At 52.7% G+C, this 12,709-nt stretch overlaps 6 protein-coding genes across 6 annotated transcripts; 4 read left to right on the top strand and 2 right to left on the bottom strand.

The window, feature by feature from the left end:
- Positions 1-473: 473 nt before the first annotated feature.
- PV08_05646 (uncharacterized protein) lies at positions 474-1,442 on the top strand (the record flags this gene model as incomplete). The annotated part of the gene is made up of 4 exons (XM_016379987.1): positions 474-525; positions 589-1,159; positions 1,211-1,313; positions 1,371-1,442. The coding sequence occupies 4 exons, from the start codon at positions 474-476 to the stop codon at positions 1,440-1,442; spliced, it is 798 nt and encodes a 265-aa protein (XP_016235814.1).
- Positions 1,443-2,529: 1,087 nt separating this feature from the next.
- On the bottom strand, positions 2,530-3,817 carry PV08_05645 (uncharacterized protein; the record flags this gene model as incomplete). The annotated part of the gene is made up of 2 exons (XM_016379986.1): positions 2,530-3,677; positions 3,733-3,817. 2 exons carry the CDS (start codon positions 3,815-3,817, stop codon positions 2,530-2,532), a joined length of 1,233 nt encoding a protein of 410 aa, XP_016235813.1.
- Positions 3,818-4,454: 637 nt separating this feature from the next.
- On the top strand, positions 4,455-6,116 carry PV08_05644 (uncharacterized protein; the record flags this gene model as incomplete). Its single annotated transcript, XM_016379985.1, has 1 exon — positions 4,455-6,116. One exon carries the CDS (start codon positions 4,455-4,457, stop codon positions 6,114-6,116), a length of 1,662 nt encoding a protein of 553 aa, XP_016235812.1.
- A 285-nt stretch (positions 6,117-6,401) lies between these two features.
- On the bottom strand, positions 6,402-7,226 carry PV08_05643 (uncharacterized protein; the record flags this gene model as incomplete). Its single annotated transcript, XM_016379984.1, has 1 exon — positions 6,402-7,226. The coding sequence occupies one exon, from the start codon at positions 7,224-7,226 to the stop codon at positions 6,402-6,404; it is 825 nt and encodes a 274-aa protein (XP_016235811.1).
- Positions 7,227-8,673: 1,447 nt separating this feature from the next.
- PV08_05642 (uncharacterized protein) lies at positions 8,674-9,845 on the top strand (the record flags this gene model as incomplete). Its single annotated transcript, XM_016379983.1, has 3 exons — positions 8,674-8,844; positions 8,903-9,081; positions 9,155-9,845. The coding sequence occupies 3 exons, from the start codon at positions 8,674-8,676 to the stop codon at positions 9,843-9,845; spliced, it is 1,041 nt and encodes a 346-aa protein (XP_016235810.1).
- Positions 9,846-10,274: 429 nt separating this feature from the next.
- PV08_05641 (uncharacterized protein) lies at positions 10,275-12,479 on the top strand (the record flags this gene model as incomplete). Its single annotated transcript, XM_016379982.1, has 1 exon — positions 10,275-12,479. The coding sequence occupies one exon, from the start codon at positions 10,275-10,277 to the stop codon at positions 12,477-12,479; it is 2,205 nt and encodes a 734-aa protein (XP_016235809.1).
- Positions 12,480-12,709: the final 230 nt, after the last annotated feature.

Below are 12,709 nucleotides of genomic sequence, written 5' to 3'. Positions count from 1 at the left end.
CGTCGCTGAATTTCCCCGATGTCTTGGCAACGCGCACAGCCTCGTCTTCCCCCTTTCTTATGTAATCGTATCAACCATGAAAGCATTCAATACTTTCGAAAACTGCATCGTGTGTAGCTTCCAAGACGTGCTCATCCGCGCAATGAGGAGCTTTAGATTGACAAACAGATGATACACTGTCTCTTTCAGGTCGTCAATTTCCCCCGGGACCTAGAAGTGAACCACCCTGAGGCCTCAAAATGAGCCATATTATGACTAGGACGAGCACTTTTTCGTTGCTGGCTTTTCCCACTTACGAGAGACACTGACTTCCCGCTCTTATTGGTCTTCAGAGCGTTGGTCAGGCTGGGCGCCTTGCTCACGATGCCTGTTGTAGTATTTAAACCCCGCAAAATCTCCCTGTTGCCTTTCTCTCCCGCACATCACCGGCCGAACCTTCGCTACCACTCTTGAGACACACAGCACGTTCCAACATGGCAGGTAACTCTCAGAACACGACTTACGTGGTTCTTGGGGCCAACAAGGGTACGTCCAAGCACCACTTCCTGAAGTCTGTGGGTGTGGCCTGTTCAACTGACATTTCTCTAGGCATTGGACTTGGACTTGTGCAAGCACTTCTCGCCCGACCCCAAACTACCGTCGTCGGCGTCGTTAGAGATCCTGTACGAGCCTCGCATCTGGAGGAGCAATGCTCAAGCGTGCCGAAGGGCGAAGGTAGTATCTTGCACGCTCTGGCGGTCGATGTCAGCAGGAGCCCTGGACGAGATGACCTCAAAGACTTTATCAAGACCAAACTGCCATCGTCAATTGGCCACGTCGATGCGTTCATCAGCTCCATCGGACATACTGGTGTGATGAAACCCGCCCTCGAAACCACGGCTGAAGAGATGAGGGACCATTACGAGGTGAACACCATCGCACCATTGATGTTGTTCCAGGCGTTCTGGCCGCTGATGGAAGCCTCAACTGAGTCCGGAGCATCGTCGACTCCGAAGAAGGTATTCTTTCTCTCTTCGTCGGTAGGCTGCATTGGGGACTGGATGGAGCCAATTCCAGGCGGCGCATACGGACCATCCAAAGCGGCCCTGAATTGGATTGTTCGCAAACTCCATTTCGAGCTCCAAGACAAAGGTATCGTCAGTGTTGCTGTGCATCCTGGGTAAGTGAGCACCTTGGCAACAGTCGGGGACTCGTAACTAACAATAGCCAGGTGGGTTCAGACCGAAATGGGTGACATGGCTGCCAAATCATGGAACTACCCTGGCAAGCCACCGTTGACCGTCGCGCAGAGTGTCGAAGGTGTTCTGGGAGTCGTGAGTCAAAGTTCAATTCGCAGGTTGAGTAACCTGATGGCTGATAACCACCGGCAGATTGACGGCGCGAGTCGAGAAAATTCATCCGGCAAATTCCTGTCCTATGACGGCAAAGAGGTACCGTGGTAATGGCCACGAAGAGTCTACTAGTAGCATTCCCTGAAGTCACTATTGGCCAGGGTAGTCTGGGGAATGCGCATTGAGGAACTGACTCGGTCTGAATCAAGGGTTACAGAGTTATCGATGATTCGTTCTTTTTACGTGTCATGTCAGATCAGACTTTCAACTCTCTACATTCGTTACTGGTACATCACATCCACAATCTGTGGCCATTCCTTGCATCGGATAATTACCCGCAATCTGTGTTAAGCCATAAATAAGAGAGTAGCTGGCTCTCTGACCCTGTGATCTTTGGGAAATTCCTCGCTATGTGAGGAAACACTGTGCCTGAGAAGCGCGGAGTTTTGGAACTACCTACAGTATGCACCTTGGGAGGGCCCCCTCCCCCTGATGTGTCTCAGCCTCGGTAGACTTGACAAGGGTACCGGCATCTGTACCACAGCCCTTTTGAGTCGAGGCCACCGGCCCGGAAGCGGTCCGATGCTCGACGACCTGCTACTCTAGGATTTTTGCAATCGGGCTATCTCCCCATGCTGCTTGGGTTATCCGCTATTTACCTGCCTAGGTAGGCTGAAGCCAAGCACCCAAATCCGCTTGAATGGAAGTTCTCTTGTCGTTACATGTACATAGAAAAACTGTGGATGCTGCTGCTGCTGCTTTAAACAAACTAACCCGTTTTAGGCATCTATTCTGAAGCGGCGATAAGTTTATCTACAGTATACTCCACTTCAACTGTCCGAGATTACACTGTTCCTGCTAACAAGATCCTCTGAGGCGACGCAAGGTCTTCTTCTTCAGACATTTCCTTTCCTCACAGAGGTCACTTTATTTTCATTCATAGCCCAACTTAGCTTGTTATCAAACGGGCAGAGTCGAGACGGAGGGGCCGTATATATACATGCACACACAGGTACAATCAAAAGCCATTGGACCCAAATCTCCTGTACCGGAAAACACCATTGCTATGCAGGAGATGAAAAGCTCCCCACCAGTACGAGTAGTTTTACAAAAAGAAACACATCCATAACAAAAAGACCTCCGTTGCCCATGATGAAGGATGCAAAACAAGACACTAGAAGAAGCCTCGCAGAGTCTATCAGGCTTCAACCTTGCTGAGCTCCCTCTTCTCATTCACTCGCCGCGCCCATCTCTTTCCAACCTCATAACTGCTGATCATGATGGCGCAGGCGGGAGCGACCTTCATGCAACGTGCGGCCCACCCCTTGAATAATCCGGCCATCCCTTCTTCGTGGAAAATGTGATATAGGAACCGTGGCAGCGACAGCTCTTCGGGGATATGTTTGCCCTGCTTCGAAAGTTCCTTTGCAGCCACAACTGAAGGGGCATCGTCTCCGGCGTGGTGATATACCTGCTGACGCGTCTTTCCAACGTCAAATGGTGTGGTCACGAATGCGGCGACTGCGCCAGAAATCGAGCCTGCCAGAAAGCTATCGATAAATGTTGTCATGTGACTTTCATTTGCCTGGGACTCTCGTGCTCCCGTCAGAGATCTCCCGGGACTGAGCTCGTGGCCTTTGGCAGCTTCCCGTGCATCCGTCAGTCGGTTCCGTACAGCCTCGTATCCCCACCAGTATATTCCGGAAAAGGGCACATCGCGCCACATCGTCAGGGTCAATCCCCGCCACAGTGAAGTGTAGCCCTGGGTCTGCGTCATTCGGTGCATTCCGAGCAAGGTTTCTTTGAAAACACTGGTCCCGGCCGTCGCTTGCATTCGGGTTCGGAACATTTCGATCGGAGAGACCGCAATGGCTGCCGCTACTCGAGCAATCGAGCCAGCAACAAGAGGGACATAGACATCGCTAGTCAATTTCTTGAGCGGGCTGGCATGACTGTACCGGAGCCAGTCGTAGCCTGTGAAGTAGATGACATTGCCGGGGATTGCCATCATCAATGTCGGAGACAATCCACGCCACAGCGTAGTGTATCCCTCATTCCTCGCAATCTTTTTCAGCCCGTCCAAAGTTGAATTGAACGTCTTCCGTTGCGTCTCTTCCACGGCGCATTCATGTGCTGCCGCATCGGCAATTTGTGTCTGGGTATTTCCAGCCAGGCAGAATTGGCCGTTGTTGCCTACCCAGAAGACTTCTCGGCAACATGAGTTGACACCTAGGTCCGGAGGGAGTTGTTTGAAGTTAGTAGAGTATGCGGCGAAGCGGGAGAGGTTGACGGGCGTCGGAGCATGCTGCGCTTGTAATCGCACACGCACGACATCGAGAGGTGTGACTACACGAAAAGAGATTAGAGACACTCAAGCGTGACTGAACAGATCATGACTTACCAAGAAGCGAGGTCAAGACGCTGCCCCAAGTGGCGGAGACCATTCGCTGCGAGGTGGTTATGTCGAGGTTGGGAGATGTCGACATACTGGCTACCTCCGGCTTTTGGGGCTGTACTCTGTCATGTCGTTGTCCCTGGAGTTGTGGTGGTGCATCCTGACCGAGCGAGGATTCAGCGTCAAGTGCCTGCGCAGGTTCGGAGGTGAAGGAGTAGGACATTCAAGCCTGCGACGACACGGCGTCGAGTAGTGAGGAGACGAGGATGTGCCCAGGGTTTGTCCCGTATGGAAGGTTTGAACGTTGAGTAAGAAGGAGACGAAGAGTCTTTACACGGCGGCGGCCACAAAAAGATTATGACATCGAGACTTCACACTGGGAGTCAAAAAAATAATGATGCAGTTCGCCGCCTGGACGGATGTTTGTCGGGAGACGCCGGCACCGGAGGGCGCGTCATGATCAGATACGGGCACTGACCCTTGCACTCTGCAGTGCCTGTGCCTCTTATCAAGTTCCCCCAGAATCGCCGAATCCCCCGTTGTGAGTCTTTGTAATCTCGAAACCAACAAACAACTCATCGCCCTTTGATCATTCGCTCTTCTTCTTACCTGCTTATACCTTCTCAACCTTGGTCGGTGTTCAGTATTTTTCAGTAAATGACGCAGGCGTCATTCCGACCTTGATCGCTACACAGACACCACATTCCGTCCACGCCAGTCCCGGCGCCATGGATGATTCATCCTCAGCCTTGGAACAATTTCGCCAGCAATGGAAAGAAGAGGTCAATGCGCGCACGAGGAAGCCACAGGAACAACCCGCACAGTCGAAACCAGAGAAAGCTAGAAGAACAAGTGAGGGCAAACTAGAGAGACCGACTAACAAACCCCCGACTCGCCACCCAGTGGCCGATATCAAGGATGAATCGGATCATTACAGTGACCACGACAATCCAGGCGAGGGCAGTTCAACATTAGCTCAACATGTCGAAGAGCTCAGCATCCACAACATCGATGATGATGAATTCACCCAAAAGCTTCCGCTGAAGGAGCCGACAAGCGCGCTTGAGCATTTCGAGCACGCCGTTGAGAGGGAGAGACAGGGTAATCTTGGTGATAGCCTGGCACATTATCGCAAAGCGTACAGACTCGATGCAAAGGTCGATCAGTCATACAGACAAAAGCATTTTCCATCCAAGCCCAACCCAACGAACCCTAACCCATCCAATGCCTCTGCCACCGTCCCTTCAACTGCCCACCACTCATCGAAAGAACCCCGAGAAGAAATTCCCATCGCCGACCTCATCAACAGTTTCGCACATTGTCAAATTCAAGGTGCACCGCCCGTCATTGAGGGCGACCGTCCGCCTCCTTGCCCTATTCAGAAGCTGCCGACCGAAGTCCTTCTCGATCTGCTCCAACATGTCGCTGTCTATGATCCAGCTGTGTTCTCTCGCCTGGCACTCGTTTGCAAAAAGCTCGCATACCACGTCTGGACCGACAACAGCATCTGGAAACGGATTGCCCTCGGTCCAGAATTTGGCCTGGGCGGGCAACAATATCAATTTGTGACCGACCTGCAAGGACGTGAACTCGTCTTTCGCGAAGTGGGTGAGGAATACGACGAAGGTCTCCCTGCGGTGCGAGAGTCTTCTTTCCCCAAGGAAATAATCTGGCGGGATGTGTTTCACAATTATCCTCGCATCCGTTTCACAGGCGTCTACATCTCCACCGTCAACTACACTAGACCTGGAGGTGCGTCGGCCACGGCGTATACTTGGAACAACCCAATCCACGTAGTCACATACTATCGCTACCTCCGTTTCTTCCGGGATGGCACCTGCATGTCGCTTCTTACGGTGGAAGAGCCGGTTGATGTTGTTCATCACCTCACGCCAGAAAATCTAGCTTACGTCCGTTCCAATAAGAAGGACGCTGCAAACTCATTAAAGCTCACGCCAGCATCTGGGAAGTCAGCGTTGGGCAAAGCTCCGGCTTCAAGTTCGGCCGCAGCAGCGAATGTTGCGCCTCCGCCAGCGGCCCAGAATATTATGAAGCATGTTCTAAGAGGCCGATGGCGTCTCTGCCATCCTAGCCTCGACAACTCGGCGACGAACGTGTCCCAGGAGAGGGTAGGACCGTCCGATGTCTCGATGCTGGCTCCTGGTGACTTGCAGATCGAGACCGAGGGTGCCGGTCCACGGTACAGGTATACCATGCATCTGTGCTTGAAGTCAGCTGGACGGTCCAAACATATGACCAGGAACAACAAACTCAACTGGAAAGGCTTCTGGAGTTATAATTTTTTGACGGACGACTGGGCCGAGTTTAGCTTAAGGCACGACAAGCCTTTTTACTTTTCGCGCGTCAGAGCGTATGGCCTGGGATTGTGAGCTCTCTGTTCCCATCCCAGACGATTTGAGAATCGGCAGTACAAGAACATATTGGAAGCGCCAGCCGGAATGGGCTCAAAATGTGTTGGGTTCTTGTGGTCGCAAATGAGGCGTGTGATAGGCCCTCGGTATGTGGTAGTAATGCCGGTAGATACAGGTAACCTGGCATAATGTCTTCCGCGGCGGTGTAGATAGACAGACTGATCCCTTAGACAACCATTTCGATACAGGTCTTGCAATCCATACCCCCATCGTTTCATCGTTGTGGATTACCCAGGGTACACTTCAGTGCTGCTCATGAATTCCCTGCCTCCATATCCTCACAATCTCCAACTTTTCCCATCCGGCAGTCTTGCCGCTCGTACCTACCGTCTCGGCACACCATTTCCACTGCTCGGTTCCTTCCCAACGCGCAATCGCAGCCCTGACTTCCTCGGGTTTATTGCCCCGACAGAACAAGATGTATGCCACGCCTCGAGCGCTCAGGATCTCGGGAACTCGGGCGAGCAAGCGGTTCGTGACTTCCATGCCATCCGCGCCACCAGCGTAGGAGAGCGAGAGAAGATGCGATGACTCTTCAAAGGATGGTGGGCTACCCGTCCTCGATGTGCCGGGGAAGGCGGGGACCGAGTCCGTGGGCACGTATGGCGGGTTGAAAATGAGGACGTCCACTTCACCTGGTCGAAGGGGCGTGGCGAGGTCACCGCTCACCGAGGACAGGTAGATACTGGAACCATCTGCGCCATCACCGCCGCTGTCTTTGCTTCCGTGACGCTCGGCAATCGATTTTTCGACAGTGGTTCTGGTGGCCTGGCACGCGTAGGTGTTGACGTCGACTCCGAGACTCACGATGTCTCTGCCGAAAAGGGTGCGGGCGTGCGCGGTCAGGAAGGCGATAATCACGCCCGACCCCGGGCCGAGCTCGACCAGGAATGGAGTGGGCGAGGAGGTCCTGCCGCCGGTGGAATTATCTTGGGATGCACTGAAGCGGGAGTGAAGCCATGCCGTTTCTGACGGGGACGAGAGCGTGTCCAGAAACAAATACGAGTCTTCGGCGGGTTCGTAGATTGTGTCGTACGAGACGTGGGAGGTCGAGGGGGTCGGGAGCATTGTATCCTGCAGGGCACCTGGTGGAACAGGGACTCAAGCAAATAGAGCCCCGTGTGTGCTGTGATCCGAAACGACAGGGACCTGGCTGCGTTTGTACCGTGACTTTGACCTTTTGCTGATCTTGAACTGTACGGGTCGTTGATGAGGAAATTTCTCAGCACTGGCAGAATGTGGCTTGGTCCACGGCCGGGGGAGACGATGATACCTCGGTCAAAAGAATCAGGTCCATGTTATGACTGCATTTTCGTGCGAGAGAGAATTGCCCCAGTTGAACGTTGGAAATGGAGGTGGAGATGTTAGCGCGAGAGAAATCATTGTCTTGCAAGCCTCGTCGGCAGTGGATTTTGGTGCCTTATATGTGGATTACATAACACACTGGGACGCGACGCTATCACGAATTACCAAGGTACCTGAAGCTTAGCATCAGCTCCGGGGTGAAAACAATGACAAAGCCTCTGGATGGGATTTGTAAGACTCCGGAGTGGCATGGTACAAAAGTAGGAGCCACCCTACCGAGTATTTTGCATTATTCTTGCTTCCTATATCATTGACGGCCTGCCATCACGCTCGCGATTAAGTTAGCGAGACTCGCGAATACGAAGAATACGAGATATACGAAACACCACCAAGTACAGAGGATTGTTGAGTAGGTGCTTACGAACGCTTCCCTGACCGCCATGCATAGAACGCGACATGCCGCCTCTGTCGCTCCTGAACCATCACCCAGATGCCTCCAGGTCGCTCCCTTGTTCCCAGTTCATAAAGGTGCCGAGACACGGAGCCTGAGCCCCGGCCGACTTTCTCCCCTTGGATAAATACCGGCCCGCGATACGAAAGTCTTTTGCGACGGGAGGTCGGCTTATCTCCAATCTTGATGCATTACGGGCACCATGAAGACCTACCTATCTATGTAATACTGCTTCCGACAATGACTGAGCCGCGAGAGGATGTACCGGCGTGGTGAACCTCAGAGTGGGCGTGCGACACAAACATCGGCCTCGCCCATAGCTCCGCACCAAGAGAATGAAGACGATACCCAATCTTTGTCGCAATACTCGAGCCCTGGCAATCGCCCGCTGAAGCGCAATCAACTTCCTTTCCACCGCAATCACAGTGTAGAAAGTCCTTCAGATTCCAGGGAAGTGAGTCGTCGCTTGTCAAGTCCCGCTCCGATCGAATTGCGACATACCGGCTATCCGCTGAAAGCGAATCCCTTTGTTCATCGAGCAGTCCAATTCTGTATGTTCTCGAAGCCTCCTGCTTCCAAGTAGCAGCATCAGCAATAAACACTAACAGTCACGTCATTTGGCGGCCAGATGTGAAAACCTATGCTCCATCAGCAAATCAGAGGCCAAATTTCACAGGGGTTGGTCAGGATCTCTCGCTTCTGCGCCAATATATCCCATTTATTCTGCGTGACCGTATGGTCTTCAGTGCCATGGTCGCCATGGCCTCTCTGGGTGCTGATATTGCCGCGAACGGCACTCGCGAGCGTTCCTCCGAGACGCTCAAGTACTACCAGCTAGCTGTCTCTATGCTCCGCCAGCGATTGACGGACGAGTCACAAAGGTCAAGTGATGCGGTCGTAGCGACGTTGAGCAATCTATGCGGGTTCGAAGTAGGTGTGCACCTTCACAAGTACGGTTAACACGACATGCTGACTTCGAATCTGCCAGGCCATGTCGGGAAGATTTGATGCCGTCGACATGCACACTCAGGGGATCAGACATGTAGTGACCCTCAGAGGTGGCCCAGACAGACTAGGTGAAGATGTGTTGGTTTATTTCTTGTGGACGTCATTTACTGATGACTTCTGTCTAGGTTTCGACGGCTTTTTGCGGACAATTGCAGTCGCGTAAGTGCCATGCCCCTCCATCACTCCTCGAAGGGCGGTCGGAACTAATCAAGGCTCATTTGTCTCTTGCTAGATGGCTGAACTTTTATGCCTCCCGGCAGTATATTGCGAGTCACAAGGAATCCCTTATCCCGGCAGACGGAATTTTAACTTACCCGACTCATCCATTCGATCCGGACCTGTGCAGTGTTATTGCCAAATTCCCGCCAGGGATCATGAATATTGCACTGTCGAGTCAGCTCAGCCATCAGATCATAGTAATGATATCACGTGTCAATGCCTGGGGCCAGGAGGTTGCCACCTCTTTACGGGAGAAGGACATATACCGTTTAAACTACCTCTCCCACAACTCCAAGAACATTACCCTCAGTGGCCAATTCCTCCTACATCCAAACTTGTCGCTAGTCGAGCAACTCCTTACACTCGGCCTGCTTGGTTTCTGCTATTCCCATGACGACACCAGATCCTTTTATTGGATAACAAAAGCTTACTTGCAAGTTCGATGCCGGCACTTGAACTCGGTCTCTATTGACGTGTCGGACAAGAATGAAGACTTCATGACCTGGGTCGGGTCAGTCCTTGTTTCAATGGGTGATCCTACGTCCGAAGTTTGGATCCTTGGTCTGAAGCTGTTAGATTCACGGCCGACTCCGAGAGATTGGCAGGCCAATGTCAATATCTGCGAGACGTTCTTCTGGACGGATTCCATGTCATTGAGGTTGTCATCGAAAATTGGCTATCTGAGACAGAAGCGACGCGTCTAGGTTAAACGTCACCAGAGATTCATTTATGGAGAACTTGGCTGACAAAGAACGGCTTGATAATCTTCTTGTCATTGTCTTGGTGGTCAGTTGGTGGTCAGTTGGTGGTGCTCCACGAATGAAACTAGTTGGCAGGAATTGACGAGGTCACTGGCGCTGTTGCAGGACAAACTTGAAGTTCCATCGGAGATTGTTTTGAATGTCGCTTCTACAGGAGTATTAACAGTCCAGGTACAATAGGTACCTACGTTAAAGGGACATAAAAGTGCCGAATCTTATCTAATCGTATCTAATCTCTTGGCGACACTTACCGAAGGGACTTCACGTCCACCATCGCGTCTCCTTAACTACGGCTAATGGAACACATACATAAACAGAATGACAACATCATGGTCAGCATGATTGACCATCCGAGTTTATCAAATCTCTAAGATGTCCAAGACCGAAGTACTCCCTTCTAACAAAGCGACATTCGCCTCGGTCTTCTCGCAACCTAGAATCCGGCCGCCCAAACATCCGCAGCGCTTCACCGCGACTGCAAGCAAACAGCTACCGGTGATCAAGTCAATGCTCAAAGACCAGCTACGATCACTTCTCGGCATAGGAAATGAAGACTTTGTCTATGGCAATGATGACTGGATTCCTGGGAGCGGAGGTCCATTTCGCAGCCACTTCGGATCTTGTCCTGAGCCTCAGCAAATACGGCAACCCACTTCTGAAGACCACACGACACAATTATCCAGGGAGTCTGGCTCACCGTTATGGCCACAGCTTGAACGGTGGAAATCGACCATAGGATCTTCGACACTCAAAAAACAACTCGCCAGTGTGCTAATAGACCTTCTTGCGGAATTCATTACCTGGTCCTACGCGGGCGTGTACCGCGAAGGACTCGAAAGGCATCTTGATTTCTGGGTCGAGCACCTCCTCTCTCGGATTGCCAAATGGACCTGTTCCCATCTTGAAGACGATGGCCGAAATGCACCTGATCCGGCCGAGGTCAAGAAATGGAAGGACATGGCGACGGCCCGTCTGGGTGCACTGCGAGTCGACGAACTCTTCACCATCGTCGTCGAGTGGGACGCAACGGCACCGGCGATCGAAGATCTGCGAGCATTCACGACCAACCCTGCGACACGAGCATATCTAACACAAGACTTTGCAAATGTCCTACAGGCGCGTCTCCTACATCCCGGGGCATCGACAGTCGAAATTCTTCAGATCTACATCTCCATCATCCGGGCATTTCGCATCCTTGACCCCAAAGGTGTGCTCCTTGATCGTGTTGCGCGTAAGCTACGTCGCTACCTCCGCGAGCGCGACGACACAGTCAAGGTCATCGTCGTAGGACTCCTCAGTGACCCGGGCAACAGCGACGGACAAGAAACGCCCTCGGACCCGACGGTTCTCACGGAGCTTGCCGTGGAATTGAACAACACCAATGCGCAATCCAGTGGTGCCGACGATGCCGACTTTGACTGGAACAACATGGACTGGGTCCCTGACCCGATCGACGCGGCACCGGACTACGCCAAGACCAAGAACGACGTGATAGGGAGCCTGATCACGCTCTTCGACACAAAGGAGGTGTTTGTGCGTCAACTGCAATCCTCAATCGCAGAGCGTCTGCTCAAGAAGAACAAGGACTTCGAGCAGGAGATTTCGGTGCTGGAACATCTCAAGCTCCGATTCGGCGATGCAGCCTTGCAAGGTTGCGAAGTCATGCTCCGCGACGTCCTGGATTCGCGCAAGGTAGACACGGTGGTTCGTCGTGATCGAGGCATGCATGATCCGGATTCAGATTCACCAGTCGTACATGGACGACGAACAAAAGAGGAAGGAGAAGGAGACGGTGTCCATTTACACGCCAAAATCCTATCGCGCTTGTTCTGGCCGGCCATGCCAGAGCAAGGCTTCACTGTGCCTCGAGTCGTGCAGCAGCAGCAGGAGAGCTACGAGGCCGGGTTCGAGGCTCTCAAACAAAATAGAAAACTCACGTGGATCAACTCGATGGGACAAGTCGAGGTCGAATTGGAGTTCGAAGACCGCACCGTCGTAGAGGAGGTCCTCCCCTGGCACGCTACCGTCATCTACGCGTTCCAGGACGCAAGTGCGGATGATGGACTGTCGCCGTCGTCGTCGTCGGGTCCCGTGAGTAAGACGGTCGCAGAACTAGCAGCCGAGCTCAACATGTCCGCGACCCACGTGCGTATGGCGTGTGTTTCTTGGGTGAGCAAGCGCGTCCTCGCCGAGACAAGCAGAGACACATTCGTCGTACTCGACCGGTTACCGGATGAGAGCGACAATGCCATGCAGGATGACGGCGGCGGCGGCGGCGGCAGCTCTGGAAGGGTCCACGACTCCGCTGCCGCTGCGGCCGCCGCCGTGGCGCAGGCAGCCAAGGAGGCCGAGGAGGAAGAGCGAAAGGCGAAAATGGCAGTGTACCATCAGTTCGTGGTCAGCATGTTGACGAACCAGGGCGCCATGCCGTTGTCGCGGATCGCCATGATGTTGGGTATCGTGGTGCCGGGTGGGTTCCCTTTTAGTAATGAGGAATTGAAGGAGTTTCTGGCCGGCATGGTCAAGGATGGAGTACTCGACATTGGTCACGGAGGCGCTTATAAAATCGCTTCTTGAGGAGAATACACCCATATTTCCCACGCGTTTTGACCTTGGATGGTCTCCTGGAACTACCTGCCATCAGGTGTGTACCTACGTCCCTGCTTGCCTACCTTTTTCCAAGGTACACACCCAAGTGCTAAGTATGATGATGACGAAGAAGAAGAAGAAGAAGAAGAAGAAGAAGAAGAAGAAGAAGAAGAAGAAGAAGAAGAAGAAGAAGAAGAAGAAGAAGAAGAAGAAGAAGA

Source organism: Exophiala spinifera (assembly GCF_000836115.1).
Source record: "Exophiala spinifera strain CBS 89968 unplaced genomic scaffold supercont1.4, whole genome shotgun sequence".
NCBI lineage: Eukaryota > Fungi > Ascomycota > Eurotiomycetes > Chaetothyriales > Herpotrichiellaceae > Exophiala > Exophiala spinifera.
Note: the sequence above shows the minus strand (reverse complement) of the source record. Positions and strands in the feature narration are given on the sequence as shown.